Raw genomic sequence first — 27,314 nt, 5'->3', positions numbered from 1 at the left:
GTGTTTGGCTCAGTTGATTCTCCTACTGACAGTGTCCCTGAATCATTACAAACTCCCTTTTTGCTTCTAGCACAGTGCACATTTCAAACAGAGGTGTAAGGTTAGCCACAAAGCTAAGAAAATAAATCCAGGGCATCATATGCTTTCACAGTATCCCTAGGATCAGTCTACCCATGTGATGCAGTTCTCATCCTGTGGCTGCTGCAGGGTAACCTGTTTATCTGGTCCTTACTCTGACTACCCAAGTGGAAGGTACCACAAAGGCAGGTGTAACACAGTGGTCAACTGAACCCAAGTTGTCCTTAGGCAGTGAGGATTCCTCCACTCCCAGCAGCAGAGAAAGTGGAAACTTTCTCCACTGTGAAGATCACAGAGTGTGCAAACCTTAGCCTGTCTGCTGGTTTTAGGATAGCAGGTGGAATACATCACCCACAGAGATTAGGGAATTGCATATTTGTACAGAGACATACCATCCAAATATGAATGTTCATCATGGAGAAAATAATTCATTGGCTAGATTTTATTGTGATTTTTTTTAATACAATGTGTATATAGTACCATACCCTTGCAATTTAACCTTTAATCCCTCTAGTCCTGTATTTTAAAACTTTGAATATAAAATGCTAGGAGGAAGAAATCAAATAATATAGCTAAGGATAGAAGTGTGTTATAAATACAATACATGGGTATGATATATAATATAAGAGATCAATAGGCAAACAGGTTAGTAATATAATATAATCTTTCTAAAGAAAGACTGCAAAATAGTAGGCTATGAAAGAGACCAATTTTCCATCAATAACCGAGGTCTTAAAATGTTTTTCATCATATTTTCATCGTATATGACAACACATATAAGAACTCCAAGATGTAAATTGACATCAAATTCAAAAGCATTTACTCTTGAAATTTGTTTAGATCTCCATTAAAGGATAAAGGAATGGAATTTATTGGAGTAGCCCCAAGTATGAAAGAAATTAATTTTCTTCCTGAGGAGTCTAATTTTCTTTCATAATTCCCTCTTGGTTCTCCGTCACGCTTTATCTTACCACAGATTCCACAGTCAAGCTCATAAATCATAGCTCACCCCTGGTGGTTTGAGATTTTGCAGATAAGTCAGATGGCAGACTTGACTGAAGGTGGTGGTGAAAGGCAGGCAGAAGTTCAAAGATTCACAGAGTTTAGTCTAGGGATAGAAAGGCTCTAAAAATAAAATGTGTGATCTTCAGCTGATGACTAGGAGTGCAATACATAACTCTTATAATTTACTAAATTTTGTTGTACTGTTTTCAGACTACTGCTATAGTGATTACATATTTTACATGGAAACCTGAAGGAACTTCAGGTTGAATATGTCCATTAAACTATGATTAATGAAATGCCAACATTCATCTTTATATTACTCTGAGGACTATATAGATTTGTTGAGGATAATTTCCCTTAAATAATAGGTTTAGCTACCGGCTGTATTTTAATAATGAATCCTTATAAAATCTAGCTATGAGTTTTGATATTACTTGGAATTTTCATATTCTCTCTTAAAAGTGATTTTTCTGGTTACTGTTGCCAGTTAAAGAAACTATTAAAGTAAATCATTTTATACTGGTTCAGAGGTTTTAAATGCCTGAGATCTTTATTAATAATCAAGTGCTAAGATAATTCATACTTCATTTGTTTAAAAAGTACCATTTGTACTACAAACATTAGCAATTCATATGATTAATAGTAATCATTTTCCATTTAATGAATGCTTTCTTAAAGATTTTTCTTGAAGTTTATTACAATAAAATATCACAGAACTTGCAGGGGAAAGAAGAATTCTGGTTCTCTTCTCAAGAGGATTATTTGAGGAAAGAACCTGGGGATATAGCAGTCATATTTCTTTTATGTTTAAAATCTTTTAGACAGGAGAGTTTTGGAGCCCTGGCTGACACGGGCTTTCTCACAACTGGGTAATACCAGTCCCTCACTGCTGCTCAAGTTTGCACTGCTGAAATTTGTGCATCTACCAGCTGTGTGGGTTTGGAGAACAGGGCAGGAGGAGGGTAATTACAGGTCACCTCATATACAATGTTAGATTGTATACAAAAGAATGAAAGAATCTTAGAGATGCTTATAGGTAAGTGGACATGGTGTCACTGAAATTATTGGAATGATTAAGAGAGGTTCTATAGGATAACTTCAGGTATTCTAGATCCTTATACAGCTTTTTATCTGTGATGACTAAGATTTCCTTGATATATTCCAGAAAGAATCACAGAAAAAATATTCTTGCACTCACCTTCATAGGTAAAAAACATTTTTATCTCTTCAGTGAAGAAAGGAACTAAAAAATCAATTATTCCTGATAGCTGATTTAAAGAATCCAGGTCTTAATTTAGTATACTGATTGAAAGGTCAGTTAGATCATCTGTGAATGATGAAGGATAAGTTAATCTAGCACCAAATTGCATATCTTCTACTGAAGAGGTTCTGAAGAAACTTGAGCTGTTGTCAGATGTCCATGGAGCCATACCATAGTATGGATATAAAGCTCCAGGTACCACCTGAGTAAATACTTTAGATGAGACTCTCCAGTAGAATAGTCCTGTTGAAGCTGGTGAAAACCTCATCATTCACGGCTTTTGACTTCGCCAAATGTATGGCTTATATTTACAGTCAGAAATGGAAATTTGTTGAGGGAGATCCAAACTGATGCAGGTCAGGCAGTGGAAGAGAGGAGGTATTTTATGCTGAAAGTTTATGAGCTTGTCTGCTTTCACAGGGTAACAATGCCAAGATATTACCTTTAATTTCCCCGGACACAGGTCATGTATAGATGCAAATATAGATCTAAAAGTCCTGCTTGCTTATAGATATTTCTAACCAGGAGTATTTATAGGAGCCAGGGAACTGAAATCTTTTACATTTTATTACCAGCAAATAAAATATCTAAGGCAAATTATTCTTGGCTGAGATGCAATTGACTGTACTATTAAAAAACAATTTACCCCACCACATTTTAACAAGACAGTTCACTGAAAGGCTATGATACAAGATGAGAAAATACTAATGGGTGAATACTCAGAAGTGTTTGTTGAAAAGTTATTACCATAAAAATTTGTTAAGAGTAAGACAAATTGTTTAGAACTAACACTGAGGGAACAACAAGAGGAATGTTTGTGTTTAGAATTAGTCCTTCATGGAAAATAAAATACAAGAGTAGACTCCAGCTGCAGCATCGATGGGTTACCAAATAGGAACTTACAAAATAGCAGTTACAATATTTAGGGCTAGAGAAAACTATAAACCTTTATCCCTGCTATTTTCTTGGAAATGGCACTTATCTTCTTCAGTTTTGAATCCTCTAATGAGCTACAAAGTATTCGCCTGTTTATTCTTTATTGTATTTTTTTTTTGGACTTTGATTGGACTTTGATTTTATACTAGATTTTATGAAGGGGAGGAGACTTGACAGAAATGCATTAAAACATCGTAAAAAGATATACTTTACTCATTAAATTCATAAGTATAACGTGCAAACAGAGCATTTTTTAGTTCATCCAAGTATATCTAATTTTATAATATCTGGAATCAAATTCAGTCATGGGTATGAGTTTGCCATCATGATTGGTAGCTGTACCTAAACCAGACATACATTATGCAAGAGATCATTACTGAAAGTATTTAATTCACGTCCTATCTTTCCCAGCTAGCAAAGCAAAGGGATTCATTGGAGTGAAATGAAACTGAAACAGTGCACAGGCCTCAATCCAGCAAAAAGAAAAAAAAAATAGAAGCCCTGCATGGCTGCAAGCCAGTGCATGCTCCATCACACAGTTGTCAGCCTCCTCTCATGGCAGTGGCCAAAGAACCCTTTAAATTATGGTCTCTGGGTTGGGTTTCTAAAGCTTGAGCTGTATAATTCCTCTGACACACTACAGTGCTTCCTTTTGCTGTCACATGTGGTGAGCAGGATGTGGCCTTGGTGGGCTCCTTCTCTCTGAGCTCCATCTCATGAGCCACTGTGCATTTGTGCCACGGTGCCATGGGCATTCGTGGTCCCTGAGCATCATTCTGAACTGCTCTACTGTGGGCTGCCTGGGAATGACAGAAAAGAAGGGGGTTAGGTTCGTGTCAGGAATTTTTCAATGTCTCAACAGTTTTCAATGTACTGCAAAAAGAGAAAATAAAGGGATATTGAGTTGTATAGAAACCAAGTCAGAAACCAACTGGATTAGATGGGATCACTCAATGGTAGTCACTGTCTGTAAAAACACTTTCTCCCTGTTTCTTTTTCTATGACCTTACTGACAATGTCATGAGGTTTCTTCTTTCCCTCCAAAGTAAACCAAACGATAATATTTTCTGTCTCTTATTTTCATCCTTTTCGAGGACATAATCCTATTATTATTACTCATTCTTTATTTATACAGTCTGTAACATAAGCTGTAATTCACTGATGCTGAATCAAGGCTGGTTTACGTACTTGCAATTCACTATAGTTTTCTTACAAAAAGTCTTATGGCCCCATAATTGCACATACAAAATGTTGTTGTGATTGTACTTTCAGGATCAAAGGATCAGGCTGCTCCAAAGCTCAAGTATTATAAATAGCACAAAAGCACATCTGGAGTCAGATGTGCTTTTAAAAAGCATCAGGTAAATCTACAAAGTTTTTTAGGGGCAGAATGACAGTTGGCAGGATGAACTAAAGATAAAAACTACTCTTCAGGACTCTAGAACTATTTTATTTTTTTTTTAAATATCCAGAAGGAAAAAGTCATTGTTATACCAGACTTAAAAAAAAGGATAACTTATGCCCAAAGAATTGAAAAACACCAGTTAGTTCAGAAAACAGAATGACTTTTGAAGAAGAAAATTTGTCTGTAGTTCATCTGACTGCTCTTTAAAATTGACTTTGCTAATCTTACAGTATATACTCAGATATTAGGAAAAAATCATATTTTTTCCATTGTGCTTGGAAGCTGTTTTTTTTTTCTCTGCACCATGTACTGGTTTTATTTCTGTTAGAAACTTGCTTTTGAATCTGCATGTAACAAATGCAGGGCTGTAGGCATCTCCTGCTGTAAATATATGATTTTGTACTCCAGTTTGGAATATGCAATGTGCCAAAAATATCAGGTGACTTTTTATGAAGTGCTTAGGAGGTTTTAGTGCATTCATTACACATGATGAACTAAATGAACTAAATGGCTTTGTTTGAAGCAGAAGACTGTAAATAAAAAATGCACTCTGAGAGTCAGAAATCTGTGTAGGTTCCTAAAGTTACTTACGTTATAAGTTGAGTGATTCAGGTTTGTGTCAGTGGGCAGGGTACAGCTGTTGTTCTTGAGCTGGCATTTTCTGAGGCTGCCAGAAAGCATCTGCATCACTGGGCATGTTCTGTATATTAGAGCAAGAAGAGCAAGAGCTGCAGGACCTTTACTCTCTGCAGCCGATCAGAAAGGACAGCGGATTCGGAGCATCTCTCTGCAGCCTCCTCTAGCCCTTGCCTTGCCTCCTCTGAAATCTCTCAAAAACTTAGCAGGAGTAAGGATGGTCTGGTCTGCAATCCGAGCCCACTGCTCTAAACAGTGTTAGTGGTACAAAGTAGTAGACTAAGTGGCTCAGCTGGGATCCTTGAAGAACAGAGATCCATATGGAAGTTCTCAGCCTCTGGGAACTGGGCTTGCAGGTATTTCTTTTTATCTGTTATGAGCTGGGGTGCACTTTTTTTTCCCCCTTTTGATTATGAAATTTCAGTGGTTTTTTGCCTTTAGCTAAAGATGAGAGAAATTATTTATGAGCTTTTTATAAACCTGGAACAAAAGGTTTTGAAGTTATTGACAAAGAACAGCAATAATAAGATTATGGACTTGTAATTGGCAGATAAATAGGAATAACTGTAAGGAGAAATGTATTTTCATTTATAACCATTTGTGCTCTGCAGTGACTTTCAAATAATCAGGTAGGAATGTTCTATGTTCCTTTTTACAGGAAAATCTTTATATAGTCTAAGTCAGTAAGGCTTTTGGCAGAGGGTTCAATAGCAAATGCCATTTGAAAAATGTTTTAAGGTTGAATGTGTGAAGCGACAAGTTAGGGATCTATCTGCTTGCAATTTTTCATCTCGGGATTATATGTCAGAACTCAGAGTAGTAATGATTTTCTATATTTTTGTAATGTCAGAATATCAGAGAGGGAAGAAATTGAGTTATGTATAGACTTTTTCTTTATAATTATAAATGTGATCCATATTCAGTATGAAAAGAAATGAAGAGGAACTATATCAGGAGATGCTTATTAATCGTGTTGGATTAGATTTGTAGATATGCCTTTCATAGTGGAACATGATACACCAGTCATTGGCTAAACAGTAGTTTAAATTGTTTTTTCCTAAAGTTATAGTAAAAGTAGCAAATACAGCTTTTTAACTCAATTTTTTCCATATTTGCAGTTCTATGCTGAGTTGTATTACTAATGACTCTTTTTGGTGGTGGAAATAAAATATGAACCCTTGTTTGTGATAATATCTCCTTCAGATGTGAGATCTATTAGAAACATTTATATGATCATTAAGTACAACCACATTTTATTCTGGTTACACATGGACTGAAAACACTGAACATTGCAGAGACATTTTGAACCAGGATTTTTTCTTTAATAAGCAGGTGGGAAATTGGCACAAGGCCATGGGAAACATAATACCCAATAATGTATTATACCTAATAATGTATTACTTAGATACATATGTAGGTAATTATATAATAACAATATGTTCAAGTTTTGGGCAGAGGAAAAATTGAAACTCTGTCTATAATCCTATATGTATTTTCTGAACTGTAAACATGTAGCCAGTTATTTTTCATTAACTGTTTTTAAACTTTACAGTTATCAATAGTTAATAATATATTACCAACTTCATGCCTTAACCAGAAAGCTCTTTGTGCTTCTGTCCTTCATCGTTACAGAAACATGAAGGAAAATGAGCCACAAAGACTTCACAAGTGATTCATTGCTTCAATCAAGGCAATATAATTTTAAATCATGCTTTCATTTGTCTTTTCCCTGACAGGAGGCATTGTTGATAAGGACCTTCGTCACTACCTCAATTTACGGTTCCAGAAAGGCTCGGTGGACCATGAGCTCCAGCAGATCATAAGAGACAATCTCTACCTCCGCACAGTGCCATGTAAGTAGGGTGGAGATGAACAAATCTGTTTTCTTAGTGGCAACAGGCTATCTGAATTAATGCTGCTGAGGCCATTTGCAAGGTGTGAAGAGGTGGTTCTGTAGCAGTCTTCCTGTAAATAGATTTGTGGCTTGGTTCATGTCTTCTGCATTATTGCTGAGAAATTCAACTATGTATTGCCGAATTAATTTCTGAAGAAGTGTTTCAAAATTGTAGTTCCCATAAACACTGGCTCTAGAATAATAATAATCTTATTTCTTCTGCAGTTCTAGAAAGCAAAACTTTAAAGAAAAAAAAAAAAAAGCAGTTTGCTTTTTTGAAATTTAAGCAGTTTACTTAAATTGATGTCCAACAGAGGGAGTTTGATCTGCCTCATATTTCACAGTATTGTAGATAATATAATACTATAATGGGATTTAGAATGCAATGGGGCAACAGAGGAAGCATGTAAACTAGGAGATTTTGTTTGTGTGTAACAGGCATTGAAATGAAAGTAAATACTGTCTTGCATACGTGTTTGTCTGTTGCCACATATGTCAATGGTATCTATATCCAAAATATTCTGAAACCTCGAGAATCGTTTTTTTCTGTTGACAGTATTCACCTATTTTGACAGTAGACATGGAATTAAGCAGAGTCACGTAAGCCATGTCCGACTGTCAGGGCCATGACTTTCAGAACAGATCTACTTGTCTGACAGGCAGTATATCATTTAAAATGGGCTGAAGTTCCGTTGCTCTTCCCTCATAAAATAATTGCTTAGTAGACATAAAATGGGTCTTCTGGTTTTGGCAAAAAAAAAAAAAAAAAGGTGCACTTTTGAACTTAAAGGCTTGACAGAGGAATGATAGGCAGAGGAAGGTATACTGAGTAAGTGTCTGTTCTATTTATATGGTAATGAATGGATGCTCTTTGAAAGCTGAGTTGTTGTGAATGCTACTGTAGGTTTTTTCTTTCATAACGTTAAAGAAGAGCTTTGAAAAGATCCACCTAAAAAAAGATGTTCAAGTGTTTCTTATTTTTTTTGGAAGCTGATGATAAAAAAATATAAATTCTTAATTTCAGGAGTTCCATTTGCAACTGATTAGAAAGGAAGGTGGAGAAGAACATTTAAAAATTATTATCTGTATGCAGAAAATCAAAAATCAAAAACATTATATTTATGTGAGATTTATTATGAGTTAGGTTTGTCTGAAAATGCTGAGAAACATCACAAATGAAGTGGAAATGCAAGTACAAATAAGTTTTGAGATTAAATCCCACTTCTAAGAATGTCTGGAAGGGTCATTAGCATAAGAGTATACTTATTATAACCCCAGTAATGCTCATTAGTGCCAGAGATCCAGGATAAAAAAGAAACAAAATCCAACAGTATTGCAACTACTGCACACATGTAACAGATATTGTTGGCAATTTGGGCACGAACAGGAGTTTTTGGCATTTTTTTTTAAATCAAGGCAATGATAAAATGTTCTGATTTGTCAAGTAAAACACAGTACTCACAGAAGCAAATTTGTCATTTAAAAAATATCACTACAACCATGAAGACTACAGTTTAAAACCTATAAACAATATAATTAATTTTAAAAAGTTAATAATAACTGTCTGCAGTGGCTAATCCATCTTCTGTTCATTTTATGTGGTTAAATTCTTAGCTCATTATTTTATTATGTTATGGCCATATTTAACTAAGTAAAAACTACATTTTGAAGTATATTATAGTGTTGCAGATGACAACTGCTGAATTTCTAGGTAAGCTGGCATGTTCTTGGAGAGTCGAGGACTCTTCAGCAGTGGTGGTAGAAAAAAATAGTGCCCAACTGGCATTTTTTTCCAAAATTTTCTTGAAAATCCTAGAAAAGTAATCCTTCTGAAATGTGGGTATTTTAAAATAAATAATCAAATGCAGACAGGATGATATGTGATTAGCTAAAGAATTTTCCATAATCAGATAAATAAAAAGGACACCATCACATAGTTTGCAACCTAGATTTCCCCTCAACCATAATTGTGATGAAGCTTTTTTTAATGCAATTTTACTCTTTCTCCAGAATTCATGTTTAGGAAGGAAAAGTTCTCAACTGATTTCTTATTTTCATATAACTTAAATAATTTTTTAATCAAAAACTTACTTTTCAAGGGTACAAGTGTTCGAAATTTTCTCCTTTGGGCATTTTTTTTTTTAAGGTCTGTACATAGTCTAAGAGTACTGGTTATCTGTCCTAACACTGTACTTTACAACTGGTAGGGAAATTTCTTTAGTATGCAGTGGTAATATTTAACTGACTATACCGTTGCCCACAAGTTCAATTAATGGGTGCAGCCTAACCATGAATTTATTACAAATCTTGCAACAATTGCCAGCACAGCAAAAGCAGCACTCAATTTGGTCAAGTTCTTGTGCAGAAAAATGGAGAGAGAAAGCCAACTGCAAGCAGCATAGCCTTTATTTTCAATGACAAAGTTGTAACACAAAGAGGGGGAAAAAAATGGAAGATAGGTGGCAACCTTTTCCCTTTAAAAGCACATTTACAATGTTTCCTCTGTTATAGAAGTTTAATTGCCAGTGAAACCATAAGAACCTTTATAGAGAGTGCTCAACCTTGAGTTTTTACTGTGCATTGCTTTCTGTTCAGGTTGGCAGTGCAGTGGGCATGACCACCGGTTTCTCAGCCTTCTAGGTCAGACTAAGTCATTCTTTCACTTACATTAAATGAGTGAGTATTCTCTATGAAACAGGAAGCAGAGCTCTAAATCCATACCTGTTTTACATTAGAATAAGCCAATTTGAGTTAGAACAGCTGAACTGGTATTTACTAGAAGCTAGATAAGGTTGGGGCTTGTACCCAAGCCTGGAAATGTTCAGGGCCAGGCTGGATAAGGCCTTGAGCAACCTGGTCTAGTGGGAGGTGTTCCTGCCCATGTTGGGGGGGGGGGTTGGGACTAGATGATCTTTAAAGTCACTTCCAACCCCTTAACATTCTATATTTCAGTGATTCTAGATAAGAATTTGAGTTGTCTGTTATACAAGTGCACATCCCTGTGTGCTCCAGAGAATGGATGGGCCAGAAACACATGACATGAGGATAATGAATCAATTCTGCCTCTGGAATTTGTAGCCCCTGTGGATGGGATGAATTGGTTGGGTTTGTGATCCTTTACATTTCTCTGTTTTTGCTAATGCAGTGCCCCTTTCTACTAAGTTAGAAATGACCGTGTAACCCCAAGAGTCAAATGCTGCCTTCCACAAGGGGTCACAGTTCTCAGTGACATACAAAACTGACTTTCCCTGCATTGCCAACAGGAATTACATACGTGTATCCCAGGGCAGGACGTGTGATTGTATTTGCAGCAGTCAAGATACAGACATTAACAAGACAGTTCTGGGGGAAAGAAAAGTTCACAATTTTCCAAATTCAGAAGATCTAGCTGAAGTTTATCTCATGCATTTTCTTCTCCTTTTTCAGCTTTGTGGGATTTTAGCAGTTTTCATTTCCTAAACTTATTCGTGAAGTTATTAAGAAGTACTAACCATTGAAGTTGTCCTACAGAAAAGTAGGCATGATAAAAATAATAGCTGTTAAACACAGGTTAGCAGTACCTGACACTATCCATCCAAGTCCAGGGATCTGGAGAAAGACCATGAAATACATGTAGGACTCTGAATGCTACAGACTGACAACAACTTAGTTATGTTGCCTCTTGTGCTTGGTAGTGCTCTTTGCAAACTGCAGTTACCATGTGGGCAAGCAGCTTTCCAGTCCTCACTAATGTGAGAAGAGAGAGCTCTAACTCTGTGTCATTACAAGAATAAAGCTTTGAGGAGAGTACATCACAGGAAAGCAGTTTTGGTAGTGACAGTCATGGTCAGACCTGTCTCCTTTGATATGTCCTTCAAGCACTTGCAAATTCCATTTCTTTAAGAGCTGGCAAAATAGTGTATCTATGGTTGAAAATAGAATCTCTGTATGCTTCCTTCCCAGATAGGGAATATAAAATGATAGTGGAAAACATTTTGATTAAACAGCACTTTAAAAAGTCAAACAATGACAAGCTGATTCATTAAAGTAAAAATTCATCTATTAATTTGAAGAGATGCTCATTGATATCCTCTGGAATATGATCTCAAATCGACAGTAGCTCAGATGAGTTAGTCTATCCTGCTGCCTCGATGGAAGGTGCAGCCCATAAACGCATTCTTCACAGTGAAAATACGAAATAATAATAATAATAACAATAACAACAATAATAGTAATAAAGTTATGGAGATGAGTATGTTTTTTTCCTGGTTTTTGCATTTAGAAAAAAATTAATGATGTAAGAATGGAGAGGAGTGGGTGTGTGGCTCAGGTTTAGTGCACTGGATATTGCAGTATTACTACTAACACAGAAGCTGGAGGAAGGATGGTTTGTTTAAAACATTCGTCAGCAGAAGAGAAAAAAAGGTTCAATTTGTGACTCAGCCACATGCTATATGTGAGTGACCACAGGCAAGAAATGGAGTCATTAAGTACAGCAGTTCCCCATGTACCAAATTGTGATAACAAATCCCCTTTTTGCTTAGTTTACTTATTGATGTTATGGGTGCTCTGTATTAGGTGAATATAATTAACACACTGGGTTGCAAATATTAATTCTATGAACACTTCATAATATTTTTCCTTTCTGCTGTGACTTCTTTTTTTTTCCCATCTTCTGGGAATATTTAGATTTGTTGGTCATTTTGAGTCAATTTAAATAAGAGCCTCATTTTCAAATATAATTTTGTTCTATTGTGTTTTAGTATAATCTGGTCTATATACAAATTTAACCTACGTGCTGAAGTGTTGTCTGTGTACTGTTGAAATGCTATATATTGCAACATGCTTCTGCTTATTGTCTAGCCTGCTTCCCAGAAACAAAAGTACATGCAGTGATATTTTTTTTTCTGGTGTTGGTTTTATTTGTCATATACAACAAAGGTAGCACCATTAGCTTATATTTCTGTGATACTGAAGTCAATAAAATGTGTTTCTACTTGAAGCCTTCAAGGAATTCAGTTCACACTTTCAGACCTGATGAAATCTCCATGTACAAAACAAAGCAAAACAAACAAGGTCGTTCCTTCTGTCAGAGAGTGTATTACATTGGGAAACCATAAGTCATTCATAGTCTGCTTCATGGGTAACAATCAGAAGTAAAGAACTTGTGGGGCTATGGGAGACTTTGCTCTCCTGGTGATAGGTGTTGTCATAGTTTATATGCCTTCGAATACATATTATATTAGTCACAATAATGAGTAAATTCTGAAAGAAACCCCTATTACATATCCAGATTTTCTTCTGAGGTTTCCAGTTTCCATGTTGAGGAGAGTTGCAGAAGTCAAGTGGGCAGTAACTATATACTGGTTGAGGGTATCCCTAATTAAGAAACTCTCTTTACATAACTCTGCTGCTCTGAATAAGAATGTGAGATATATTTGACTAATCTATGTTTGGACAAATATGAAGCCTTTCAAATATTTTTTGAAAAATAGTTTTTTCCATTTTTAAGAAGTATATAGCCAAGAACATTCAAAGGGGAATGTGTGAAACAGACTTGCCAGTGGTTTCATATATTTATCTTACGAGGTTGTTCAGTGGAAAGTATCTTACAAGAGAGATTGTCAGTTAAAGATCTGCCTGTTTGGCATCATACAGAACTGTTGTTAGTATAAAATAATCTCTGCTTAGCACACCAAACTGCCAAGAAATGTCTGCATCACTGGAACTAACAGTACCTAACTTTAATGACCACTTTATTCTTCAAGACAGTGTTAGCTATTGCTTCAACTTTGATGGTTCAGAATAGAGCAGTGCAGAGCTCTAGGAAAATGTTTTTCTCATGTATCTAATGAAGCACACCTCCAATGTGTATTAAAGTGGAATCATTGGCAAACATATTCAGCCTTTTTGGTATCTCAAGGAAAATTAGATCAAAACAGGTAATTATGTGAATTGAGGGCCCCACTGTGCTACACTGCAGCACAGCCACATGTACCAAAAGATGAGGAGGAGGTTGCTGCTTCAAATAACTGACAGCCTAAATAGAAGAGGCAAAGATCAACTGACAAATAAACACAGGGACAGTGCCTGAATTGTCCTGCCTGAGGTAGAGCGGTGGTCGAACCGGTGCCTGTGGACCTTGCTTTCTTTTCCACTGCTACATTCAGTGTTCCTAATAACCCGCTGGAAATGCACACAGTACAATGACCTGTTTCTCTGAAGATGCTGGGAATGTCTGGTTAAATGAGTTTGTCTTATGCATCTTTCCATGTGCTGTCCTGGGAGTTTTTGTCTGTTTCAGAGCAGGGTGGTAAAAGCTGCAGTCAGCACTGTGCTACCTCTCCATCAGTGGGTACAGAGCATCTTTAGGCTGCATTTCCATCAGGAGGAAGCAGTGGATGAAAAGGAAAAAAAGCAAAAAATAATTTTTAGGATTTATTTATCAAAGTAAATTATGATTTTTATTTTAGTTAAGGTCTAGGGTAAACAGATGGCCAAACTATGTCTACAACGAGCAATGCTGATGGAAAATACTGTACTGTTTGTTAGTTATGAGAGGGAAAAAAAACATTATACCTTCTTTTCTCAGAAATTTCTCAGTTCTACATATTGGGAGTGTTGACTATTGTCTATTCTGTGACTAAATACTCAAAATAACAGGTATTCAAAGAAAATAAATACTGTTCAGGATGAAGGGGATAAGGAACATGTCTGATGTAGTATAATGCAGTATGAAGTGATAACAGATGTAACAAAATGAAGAGCAGTAGTTGTGTACCACTTCTGATATTAGAGGTTGAATGTTCCATAAAGATTCTATGAAGACATTAAACTTTTTTTATTGGCTGTACTGTTACAACAGTATCTGTTTCTCAGAGATCCTTGCACCCAAATCACATCTGTAAGAAGCTGAGGCTGCTAATTCTGTCCTCTCCTCCCATTCTTTCACTGCTTTCTCCTCCCTTAAACATCATGCTTTTCTCTCCCATTTTCAAAACCAAATAATCCAAAAGCAGTAAATATTTTTAATAATGCAGTGCCAATATAAATTAGTTGTCTAACAAGTAACCTAATGCCTTGCCCACTGGAGAGTTGATATATAGCAGTGAAAAAAGGGTAAGAAAAAGTTCTGAAATTTCAAACCCAATTTTTTTAAAGCAGTTTTCCTACAAAAGAATATCACATATGTTCCTTATTTGATGTTAACTGGCTTGTGATTTAGAGAGTTCTGAATTCCTGAAGAGCTCTTAGAATCCATGGAATAGCCTGTCATTTAATGATTTTGTCTCTGGCAAGCAGCTGAGGTTATTTATTTGTGATATAACATGTATAATAGCAGATGAGAGTTAAGTTACTATATTGTGCTAGTTGTCCCCAGGAATCGATCCATTTTTATTTAAACTTTGAGAAGGCTTTCTAGTGTTGCAAAATGGGTTCTCTAATTCACATGATACCAAAAAGAGAAAGGATAGTGGCAGTTTTACACGAATTTTGATGACAGCACTAATCTTACTGATTGCTTGAGAACTATCAGGAAACTAGAGGGGCAATAGCATGAATCTGATGAAGTACCTTGTCTCAGCAGAACAAGAATAGCAAATAACAGAAGAGGCCACAAATAACTTCTTTCACAAGCATAAGTCATAGTTCCTGACTAGCCTCAAGCAGCTCGAAGTTTGGGTAGAGGCTGTATCTCCCTATGACAATAGGCTTTTTTAACCTGAAGGCCTTAGATGTATTATTGACCTTTCTCCTTAAATAACCGAAGTATCTTAGAAATCCTGAGAGTAACGAACATGATGAACAAAACTTGCAGCATTATCGAATGTAAGCATTCCTATGATTTCTAAACCATTTTTTATTTCGTACATGAACTTTCTGAATCACCTTCTTGATGTTAAAAGATTTAGAAATTTATCTTCTAGATAGGTCAGAAATTTGATTTTTTTCTTGAGGTAAGCTGAGATACTTTAAACTGTCTTCTCTCAGCTGTAGAAGATAAACTGTCAGAGATACAGGATAATATTTACTTGGAGATTTTCATCTGAAGAACAACTGAACAGAGAACATGGAGCACCAACAGCTGCTGTTAGAAATTCAGAACAATATCAACAAAAGAAAAAGAGTTGTGTAAAAGAATCAATATTCTGAATTGGGTGACCAATTAAGCTACTAAATCCATACTTGCATCATTGAATAAAAAGGTCCAGTATCAATTTTGGCAGGATGTGCTTCTTTTGTTTTTCTCTTCTGGGATTCTCATCTACAATCACAACAAAAGCAAAGCAGTGGAAGTGATGATGGACATCTTGGGAATAGATCATCTGGTGCATACTGAGCATTTATATGAATTGTTAAGCAATTGGCCGAGTTCACTGAATAACCAACTCACATTTATGTCTCTGAAGTGCTCCTGTGGTTCAGTGGTATCCTCACACCAACCTGGAACCCAGGTCCTTGCTGGTTTGTTTGGACACTGCACAACCAAATCCCCTCCTTTGAAAAGGTCACGACTACATTACATTAATGATATTATTATATAACTCAGACTGCTTTAGACCTTTTTTCAAGATTGAAGATTTTTTCACACTCACACATTTAGAGAAGAAGGCACCATTCATATTTTCTGTGCCTTATGTAAAAAAGAAAGAAATTCAAATCTTCTGTGCGTAGTAAGTCAGGGTCAGTGGGCTAGTGCCTCTAGTGGCACCATGTTTTTGATTCAAGAGTAGCCTGGCTAAATAAATCCCTTTGAGAAGAAAAAAAATTAGATAATTAAGATTACAGAGGTGCTTTTAAACATCTGAAGAGTGAATAAAGCTTTGGTTTCACTAGTAGGGTTGAGATTAATTTATAATTTATTGGCGGAAAACTGTTATGAGGAAACTCCTTTTCTGCAAGTCCTTTTCTTTTTATTTTCCTGTATCCTGAGGATACTACTGTCCTGGTTTTGTACCCTGACAGTTTGTCAAAACTTTATATTTCTCCTGTGTCTCCAGGTTTTGATTCTACCCAATGCATTTTTCTTTTTCCAATGTATTACTGTTATTAACATATCAGCCTCCTGACTAGCTATCAATCTAATATGGATTATTCAAATAATTCTGTCAATTTTATTTCATCAAGTCTGAATAGAGAAAATTTCTTACTTTGGAGATGGGAGAAGTATATTTTGGTTAAAAAAATAATTATAATAATGCAGAGGTTCCGTACTGTATTTCTAATGAAAGCAGGGATCTGGATTTGAACACAGAACATGTTGTAATTTCAGCTTTAAAATTCTTCTCTTTGAATTTTAAAAGTGTGGCAATAGATGCTTGATCAGTTATTTCATTTGGCACTTGTTAATAAAAGAAACACAGAAATGTGTTTTTGTATTTCTTTTCTTTTTTTTTTCCTTCAAACTTCAAATCAAAACCACTACCCCTTGCAAAAATTGAATTATTTTTCTCTGCAGAAGATTCTGTGGAGCGCTCCCTGGAAAGCTTGATTGCAGGTGTGTGAGGAATCATGCAGTAGAGTCCTGTACTGCTATGATTCACACATTTCACAGGACACTTCTTTTATTGGCAAATGCACATCGCACTGTACTCGTTCTCAAAGAGCTCTTAGAACCCAGAGAATAGTCTGTCATTTAATGACCTTTAATTCAATGGGAAATGTACACTGGTGGTGGCATTCAAAATGGTGATTTGGCAAGATTTCCTTTCTTATGTAAAAATAGAAGTTACTTTTACAATTTCCTGATTGTAGCAGCATGTATAAAAAACTTCTCTTGTTCCCTTAGAAATGTCCTGCACTGACTTTAGCTAAAATGCTGAGTGATTCTAAGCCTCTGCAAGTTCTGTGAGCTTGTGTAAGGTTGTCAGCACTACCTACATTTGCTGATTGGGCTTGTGTTGGTGTAAATCTATGCAAACCCTCCATAAACCTCTGTGTAGCTTTTCTTTTCTGTACAGTCTCATATAATAAAAAGGTTTTCCTTCTTTTGCCCTGCTTGTGGAAGCAACTGGGAAAAAGAGGATGTCAGAAATGCATCCCTGTACCGTGCTATTATACAGTGGTTGACACTCTTGGTTAATAGTTGCAATATACACAAGTTAACACAACTTGGTGCAAAGCCCCTCAGTACCTTCATCATGCAGCTTCTCCTGGTTGCCCCAGGCTTTACCCAGTCACAGTTGATGAGGCTCAGCTGGCTGCATGTTTTAATTTTTCATGTCTGTATAGACACAATTTGTTTGCAAAAGAAGGAAAAATCATTCCATGTGTATAAGTGCAGGTAATCTAAAACATTATGGGCAGACTGAGGCTCCTCTAGTTATTTTACAGCTTTTTGGAAAGCACTGATGTCATACTAATGGGAATATTTCACTATATCAGATCTGTGGAGTGGACATTTTATCATTGCTCATTAAATCCGTGTTTCTATATGTTGTCAATATCAGTACCTAATCATTCTTATTTTCTCATTATTAATATTTTTGTATAATTTAAGAAGTGTAAAGTATAAGATTATACTTTGAATGATAGTCTCATTGTTTAATGTTATCTAATTAGAATAACTTAGAATAATATGGCTTGCAATCATATTTTTCACATGAAAATTAAAAAAATTATTGAAATAGAGGCAAAAAAGACAATATTTATTTAAAGAAGATGATGCTAATACACTACTGAATTTTGAGAGCTGCTAGAGTAAATTAAAAATAGGTTTAAAGCATTCAAATTCTTCAGTGGCATCTGACTTGGCACATCACATTCTCTTAGTGACCAGTACTACCAGAATATTGCTGTGAAGAAGCTAGTATTGATGCAACTAAAACATCATCTTGGTAGTATATACAGCTTACAGTGACAAGTTGTCTTGTGTCTGAACAGCATGGAATAGGAGGTGTCTGCTTGTGTGTCAAAAACTGCTATAGCTGCCTAAAGCCATCATTCTTTGTCATATTCCAGTTACTTTATATTTCCATACTAATCCAAAGGACCTCAGGGTTAGAACCACAGAGACACAGGCAGGTTTAGGTAGACTTTTGGGGTTTGTCTAGATCTGTGGTTATTGAAATCTGCCTTCTTTTGTCATCTGGCTTACAAAGAGGTAAAATTCCTAGTTGCTTAAATTTTCATCAGTAAAAGTACTTAAGCCCCCGTAACATTGGTCTGGGCAGTTGTTCACATAAAATAAATCAAGTTCCTTACAAAGCATTGTAGAATTCATTGCTTTTGTTGGAAAAATTGCTAACAGGGAGAAGAGAAACACCCCACTCCATATGACTAAATCCTGGCCAACTCCCTACTCAGAAAGCTGTATTTTGGTGTCTGACCCTGAGATGAGCTCAGTTGGTCAGAGCGTGGTGCTAATAACACCAGAGTTGTGGGTTTGATCCCTGTATGGGCCATTCACTTGAACTTGATGATCCTTGTAGGTCCCTTCCAACTCAGAATATTCTGTGTTTCTGTGACACTAAGCCTTCAATAACTGGTCAGAGAAAGGAAACTTATGACTTCAGGCTGCATGTTTGACACAGGTTGCAGAAGGTGGCTTTCACTGAAGCTGATGCTTAGGGCATGGAACTCTAGTCCATACAATAAGCAAGGCACTTTCCCAAATATACTTAAAGTTTTATGTCCTCTAGATAAGCTCGTACAGCTGCCTTCTCACGGATGGGATAAAAGTCAGGCTGGTTTCATGTTTTCTGTTTCTCTCTTCTACATCCTGTGAGGAGATGGTGAAAGGTACAGCTGAGTAGTGAGTCATTCTACTATTTAGGGTTTCATTCAAGGAATATGTGAAATGTAATGTTCCCCATCTATTACCAAAGTCAAAGATTATTCCCCACCCTGTGCATCATGTAGAATGAGGCTAGCTATAATATATATTATCTAATCTTTAGTTTATCTTTATGTGCTTCAAAAATAATGATAATTTCCTATGGTGCTTCAAAACTTGCCATGAGATCATCAGTCACTTTTCTCTATAATGCAGATATGTCTGTACTTGTATTATGGATTGGGCACCAACTCACTACTATTTAAATACACAGTTAAAATTGTACTTACTCAGAAACATGGCAGTTGAAGCCAGAAACAATTTAGTAATCTGGATTTTAAAGCTGTCAGAGAATAGCTGTCATTCTGGTTTTGTACTTTAGAATCAACGTCCTGGAAGCGAGTGATGAATTTTGGAGTAAATCCTTCCTTTCATCGTCTTCACAAAATGAGAGCATCTATTTACTCCCTTCCTGTCATTATCCTCAATTTGCATCTCCCAACTCTGATAGGTCTGGTGGGCTTTTGCAAAGATTTTTACTTTTCAAAATCTTCTGAGTAAGATACAGGATTATTTCTGGCCCGGATCATAGCTGTTCAATCAGAACTGGAGAAAGCAAGTTGAAAAAAACCCAACATATCTAAGGGATTCAATGGTGAGCTTGCTTCCCCTAGCTTCCACATTTTTCAAACAGTATTAGCAGTCGATGTGGCTCTGTGTTCCTAAGAGCTTTTTTGCCTACTCAGTTGAGGAAAGTATCCAAGCTCTAAGTTTTGAAGAATTTCTTTCTGTTAAGAAATTCCTACTTTATTGAAATTCTTTTAAAATTCTGAAAAAGCAGTAAAATCTAAAAGAAAAGAGAAGGCTTTTGCAAAATGCAAATATATTGTGTCTCTTTGTCCCTATTTTATTAAATGTGGAAGACTTGAGCAACAATAATAAACATGAGAAAATGTTAGTTCTTGTATAATCCTCCATTAGCATCATAAAAGAGAATTCTGAGTAAAGATTAAAGGTTTGTTTTTTAAAAAGAAAAAGGTTACAGATTTAAGTTCTCTCTTCTACAAAAGAAGAAAACTTGAAAGAAGATGAACATAAAGGAAAATTGAAAACATAAAGTAGATGGGTTTGTTACAAAAACAAGTGTCTTTTCTTCTGGTATTTTGTGTCCATCAGGGAGTGGAGATGCCTGAAATGCAGACACATCATGGAAAAAACTGAAGTGCGGCTTTGTTCTTTAGCTCAGTACAGACCTTGGAATTCACAATGTCATCTTTCAATTACGATTTTATGCAGTGGGCAGTATGCACACATATCAACATTTCCATAACACTGCAATACTATTTCTTCTTTTGGTAACTTTAGGTCAGGTGAACCTAATTAATACTTAAAAATATAAAGATTCCAGCTGAAATTCTAGAAATAAGGTTGCAATGTTTTGTACTGAAGGAACAACCCTTACAGAGTTGCCTTTCAAGGTCGTGGGTAAAGCTCAGAAAAAATACATTAAACATTTACGTACCACGTATATCACTTTCATTTTAAAAAATAAAACTCCCCTTATAAATTCCTCACAGCTCATTGGTCACTGCAGCCTTCTAATGGTAGTTTTCACTGAGTTTGGAAACATGGAAGGGTTGCTGAGGGCGTGTGTTTAACTGCACTATGGCCAGAGGCCAGACCATGCTCTTGTAGAAAGGCAGGAACCTTCCTGACTTGGGCAAGAGCTTCTTGAGGATCACAGCATTGCTGCCATTGTTAAGGACAGGTTATGTTCATAGACCGCAGTGCAAAGTGCAATAACTGATCTTTTACTCTGCTTTGGAAATGTCTGTGCTCATAAACAGTTACCAAAAACTAGGCAAAAGATGAATTTTGAGAGGACAGTGATGGGTTTGGAGAGACAGTAAGCTCTGAGCAAAAAATGCACCTCCTATCCTCCCATGGAGTGACACCTTGCAGGTCTCAGGGTATATGACCCAATATTAGACCATGTGGTAGTCATCTGTGAAGCCATTTAGGTGGTGAAGGGAACATCAAAGGTAACTTCAGAAGATAAATTTATAAAGGATTGTGTGATAAATTGAAAACTTTCTACAGTTTCCTGATTTTTGTTAATATTCAGTCTGAAACCAGACAATTGTTTTCAACTGAAGATCACCTCAAATCCAGTTAAAAATATCCATGTAGTTAAAAAGAATTTATTTCATTCCTTGAAGCCTTTTCTGAAGTGATTACTATCTATTACCCATTTCTGCTCCAACCAATCTTAAAGGAAGGAAGAAAATTACCACCTTATCTGGCTTAAGCAGTAAAAATAAACCATAAGTCACTTGAGGGATAATTTTAACCTACTAGGTAAGACCATAAGCAAAATTACATAGGAAATGTACAGAGGAACAGTCATAACTTGGAGCACAGTTTTTACTGCTCGAGTGAAATATCATCATAAACTTTCATTGAGTTGAAGTGAGAATTAATTTCATTCTCTATGTCCCTGGTAGAATTTTGTTAAATTACTGCAGGCCTTAACTTTCTGCGTGATGGAAAATAATGCACCACTTCCCCAGACAATACAGTGAGTTTTATAGCAGCTTAATTTTCTTTCATTATGTGGTTCCATGTAGGACCTATAAAGATGTGATCTGCACAACACTAACAATCCTTCAAAGTTAAAGCTTGAACAGATCAATGTCTTTGGGTCCATTACGCTCAAAGCACAAAGCACATCACGTTGATGGCCAGAAGGATTAATAAAGGTGTAAGACTACACAGAAATAAGAAATCCATGAGTAATTATGGAAATAGACTCAATCTCATTATTCCAGAAGTCATGCACAGGAGGCCCCGAGTGCTCTGGCACTGTGTTCTTTCAGTCCACTTTTATTCTGGTGCAGGATCATGGCACAAGGTTGAAAATGTATTTTCTTCCTGTTAGGTACTCTAGCAGAGGTGCTATAAATGTGTTTATAGAAACTGCTTCTAATTTAGTGCTATATAAGTACAGAAGGAGGAGAGAAGGGGGATCTTGAGAGAGAGAGAGAGAGAGAGAGAGAGAGGAACATTTTAAATGGGTTAGTCTGTATTTTGGTTCAAATCATCACTGTGCAGAGCTGCTCTGTTCCACGTGAATGGTGTACTGTCCCTGTTCAGACAGTATTGTGCAGTACTGCAGCATGTGACAGACAGAGAAATATGTGGTCAAATGTAGTCTCTGTGGTACTGTAGTCTCCTTTCATATCTCAATTCTCCTTTCATATCCCATAGAGAAACCACACAAAATATGGGAACACAATTTCCTTGGCCAATATGGGCTGTCCAAATCAACAACACCATCCTAACCATTTCAAAGTGATGGCTGTGTCTGTTGTAGAAAAAACTCGTAGAGATGAATAGAAAATAGTGACCCTGTAGACTGGTGGGAAGTGATTGCTTTCCCTCCATTTCCACTTACAAAAACATATGATGTAGTTAAATGTTCCATTAGCTTTCTCTCCACTACTCCATCCATCTCTTACAGCAGTGTACTTCCAACCTTATTTTCCAATGACATGTGCTTCCAAGTTTGAGATGAGAAAACTGATTCTGAATGATATAGCCAATTTTCACTTCAGAAAGCTGAAGAATATTGCAACATCTTGGCAAATATTATTCTGCAGCTATTGCATCAAAGCAAAATTTAAAACATGTCCCTTAGCACACAAATAGTTTTCGGGGGGTTTTGTTTGGTGGTTCTTGGGTTTTTCTGTGGTGGTTTTTTTTTTCATGTTCTGTGTAGTATAATTTAAAAGATTGGGAGTCAGAATTTTGGTGTTTTCTCCTCATCCTTGGTTAGATTCAGGATTCTGGCAGCTGCTTTGTTAAATAGTGGCCATATATTTCTCTTTCTGTGTCACTGAAAATCTCGAGCAGAAGAAAACAGTCACAGCCCTATAGCGTGAGAGAGACTAGCAGTAAAGAGAATTCACCTTCCTGTCGCTCTCCAGCTTCACAAATGAGTTCTGCAATACCATAGGGAAGAGATGACTATAGATAACCAGTCTGCTCTAACTTCAGGGTTTCACTCATCAAGGCCAGAAGTACATGAGTATTAGGAGAATAACTCACCTATTCATTCTCTGCAGGCAGCATGAGCACCAATATCAATAAGAATTTGGACTTGTTTGCCATCCACAGAGACAAGGATTTGGTTCTCTATATGTCACTGTACCAGTAACACTGCAATAAGACTATTGATTGGATAGAATTCTGCTGTCATGTGTTGTTCTGCTATCGTGTATTGTTCGTGCATAACACTTGAACAGTGGGTCAGGATCCTTCAAAATATTTCAGATGAGTAATGCCATGAAAGTAGAAGTAATTGTTCTTAGAGCTGTTTGGTGATTTGAGGAAGCAGTCTATTTTACATGAATGCAAAGAAAAGAAGCTGGCAACTAAATAAACTACTTCTTAATTCTTAATTTTCTTTTCGTTTTCATCTGTTTTATTTTTTCTCCTATATTGTGCTGATCAAATGAAAATTCAGTGCATAGCAACTAAAGCATGCATAACAATTCTATTTCTTTTTTAAGAGGCTGAATTTTCTGTTTATCCCCTGGTGCTTCAATCTGTGTAAATGTTATATTAATTATGATGTATGTTGCTCCCTATTCATACCGCTTGTAGTTATTGCATTCATACATGTTGAGTGACTGCAATGCCTACATGGATTGCAGAGGTGAAGGGATCCATACTTGACCCTTGGTGGGTCACACACAGCATCCTGTGAGATCAAGGTCTAAAGTGTAGGACTCTCAAGGATGTTGGTGGAACAGGGGACTTGGAGCATGTCAAAAGCTGTACCTGACTGATATAACAGCTGAATTAGGACTGCAGGTAGAACTCTTCTCATCCTCTTTTGGAACATATTCTGTATGATGAATTTTAAGTTAGGACTCTTAAGAGTTTCCATTATTCTGAATACACACCAGCAACCAATTGTCCGCTGATGTCAGTCAGTATAATTTCATTAGTGTTGGGAATTTTCAGAAATCAACACTGTTTCAGGCTTTAACCTTTTATGATAACCAGGAAACATCAAGTTCCTTTTCCAAATGATTACCAAATGCAAACAGCTCTCTAGATGTTATGATATAGATTGGCACAAAAAGCTTTGTTCATTGTTGAGCTGAATATGTTCCTGAAATATCAAAATAATTAAATTGGTAGTTTTGTAGTATTCTTCTGTAGAGACTTCTAGATTGCTTTGCTCTCCCAAATTACTAAAGAAATTAGCTAAAAGTTTAATTGTAGGACTGTGAAAGCTTGCAAATGTGAAAACCAGGAGCTTTATTGTTTTCTTTAAATAATATGGTGTTATTGTCATTTGCATAGTTTAAAAAACAAGAAACAAACAAAACCCATTCCTCACCCTCAGGTTTAAATTAAGAAAACTGTTTTCATTCATTTTTATGGTTTTGAAATAATTCACTTTTGCAGGCTAATTTTGCAGTGTAGTAAAGATTGTTGTAATTGCTGCCTAGGAAGGGATACCCTTACCAAGGTTATTTCTGTCACTTCTCCTCATTTATTTATTTAATCTTTACCATGTTATGGCTTAAGCACTGTTATAAGCAATAGCATGCCTGAGTGCAGCTGTAACTGAGGATCTACCTATTCTTCCCTTTACAAAATTGGATGAAGTCTTCACAGTTAAACCCAGGTGCACCAATCACAGCTGAAAAAAATGGCAGGGTGAAAAAGTGCGATTCTGTGTGGTCTCATTTTCATAAACATTATTTTGACTGGGCTATTTCAGCCCATATGTGCTTCTGTGAATAGAAGCAGAGAAGACCATGAGCTAGCACTGTTCACATAGGCAAGAGGAATTAATTTCCTTGAAAGAAAGAACAGTATATGTTGGAGGGACACAATGTGTTTTTAAGACAAGAGAAGCAAGATCATGTTTTATCTTATCATTCTGAAGAAATCAGGGATAAACCAAGACATTTTAAGGAGCAAATGTAATTCGTAGGATTCAATTACTTCAGTGATGATTTTTGGACTACAGTGACATTTGTAGAAAAGAAATTCAAGCTGTTCTAGGTATTTTCGCAACAGCACAAGCAGGATCAAAAGAAACAGGTGAGAGTGAGCCAGGACAATAGCTTGGTAAAGAAGACCAAACTAAGGACAGAGGGGAGGAAAAAGAGAATGGAAAAACATAGAAAGAGTTGTCAGTGATGGATGATGAGATAGAGAGGAGAGTCAACTATTGAGATCTGATCTCTTTCTGGAGATTCAGAAGCTGTGTAAACAGCCTTTTGGTCAGAGGGAGGGTTGAATTATACCTTTTAGACTAAAAATGACAATAAGTTGAGGGGCAGAAAATAGGTTGCAGCATGGCTTTTGCAGTCAGTAGGGTGTGATAGGTTGAGGAGCACAGAAAAGAGTGTGAAATGAGCAATCCAGGAAGGATAATCCTGGCTAATGGAGTTTGAATAGGGCTTGGCTGTAAGTGGCAACAACAAGGAAACAGGTAGAAGGGAACATGGAGACAATCAGAAGGAGTAGGGCAGATACAGGAGAAAGACTTCAAAACAGAAAGAGTGAAGAATCACCAAATAATAAAATCATTAAGGTTGGAAAAGATCTTTAAGATCATCAAGTCCAATCATCAACCTGGCACCACCACCATGTTAACCACTAAATCATGTTTTCAAGTGCGGTATCCACAGATTTTTGAACACTTCCAGGGATGGTGTACACTTGCACTGGTTTATGCTGATTTTCTGCTTAAGAACACAGAATTGCAAGTGTGTGAGACAAGGCTGTGGAGTCTTGTGGGCATGAGGTTCTCTAAGGTAAATGAAAGAAAAAAGGGTATATTTTTCACAAGACTGATTGAGATGGCAAACTTGTGAGGGAAATATTGTGTCACAGGACCATTAAAAATTGAATTATAATAAAAATAAGAAAGGACATGAATTAAAACTACTAAACTAGGACATTTTCTAATTTTTTAGTGCTATGGTTTACAGGTGTAATAATTTTCTTCTGTCATAACTTACAGTGTAGAGGTAGTCATACAACATTTTTTATTTTTTTTCCTCCCAGGGTATAATAACATCTTAAGGGGGATAAAAAATATTTAGATTTTTATCTTCCTTTGCTCCTGCTTATAGAACTGGCAACACTAAAGAATACTCTGGAAAAAAAGTTTTCAAGCTCGCTTTAATGTAAAGTAACTACAGCTTTCAGTAAATATGAACACTGAAATGATTTCTTAGTAGAAAGCCAAGTATTGCTTTAAATATTAGAAGAAAAAATTTAGTTGACCTTCTTGGGGAGACTGTCTGCCCATAAATTTACACTTTTTTTCAAATCTTTAATTAGTTTTATGCAATTATTCAGATGTTATTGAAGGAAAGAAAAAATAATAAAATATGTGTTGGCAGTTGCAGCTACAAGTCTTGAGTGATACAGAAAACAAAAATAAAGATTCTGAAAAAGTAGAAGCTTGCTTAGAGCATATTTAGTCCAGTATTCATAAAACGGAGATTATGTTGTTTATTTACAGTAGCTGTGTAAAGCTTATGTGAGTCATGAAATAATTAATAACATGTGAGATAACTAGTTCATGATCTTTGTGCCAAGCAGGCATTTATGTACCAGCTGGGAAAGCAAGTAGCGTTTTTTAGAAAAATACAGTGAAGCTATGGTAAAAGAACAATAATTAATATTTTCTGCTGTCAGTTGATGTGGATTATGCTCTTTTAATCTCAAACATTTCTCCAGGGTTTCTGTTAAACTCAGAAGCACTTGAAATATATTTTGAGTGCTGGGGTAGCTCAGAAAAACATTGCAATGGTATGTTGGTTAAAATGAGAGATGTTTTTGTGCAAGTGATAGTGTGAACTGAGCTTTCAAGGAGTTTTCTCCACACAGCAGCACTACACAGTGTTCCTTACCAAAAAAATGTCCGTGGACTGTCTTACAGTCAGAGGTGCTCAGACATGTCCTGGTTCCATACAGCTCTTGCAAGGAATCAGAAATAACTCCAAAGTCTGCAGGAGGGAAAAGAGTGAGAAATAGGCGATGTCCCCTATGAGAAATGAGATGGTTTTAACCAAATTGTTGCAGTAGAGGAGACTACTGATGTGGAGAAAACCTCTGTGTTTAGTTTATTTTATCTTTAGAGACTTAGAACTTTCTAGATTAGCTGAATATTTACAACAAAATCAGTCTTGAATCTTATTTATTAGCTGGCATTCCCCTTTGGTTTTATGTGTCTCTATTTTACTTGACTCAATATATTTGCATTTGAGCAAAGTAAGAATGTACATATGAATAGTTTCTTGGCTAA

The 27,314-nt window shown here is 36.2% G+C and overlaps 1 protein-coding gene across 17 annotated transcripts in view; it reads left to right on the top strand.

The window, feature by feature from the left end:
* Positions 1-27,314, top strand: part of MAGI2 (membrane associated guanylate kinase, WW and PDZ domain containing 2) — a 722,252-nt gene that overhangs the window by 210,596 nt on the left and 484,342 nt on the right. For 16 of the 17 annotated variants that reach the window (XM_064656377.1, XM_064656395.1, XM_064656389.1 and 13 more), the window contains exon 2: positions 7,058-7,174. In XM_064656377.1, coding sequence (XP_064512447.1) covers positions 7,058-7,174 — 117 coding nt within the window. Of the gene's footprint in view, positions 1-5,574; positions 5,678-7,057; positions 7,175-27,314 lie in introns of those variants that run through there. The other variant, XM_064656388.1, reaches the window with a different exon arrangement.

The sequence above is a fragment of the Pseudopipra pipra genome, chromosome 5 (assembly GCF_036250125.1).
Source record: "Pseudopipra pipra isolate bDixPip1 chromosome 5, bDixPip1.hap1, whole genome shotgun sequence".
In the NCBI taxonomy this organism is placed as follows: Eukaryota; Metazoa; Chordata; class Aves; order Passeriformes; family Pipridae; genus Pseudopipra; species Pseudopipra pipra.
This window is presented reverse-complemented; position numbering and strand designations above follow the sequence as displayed.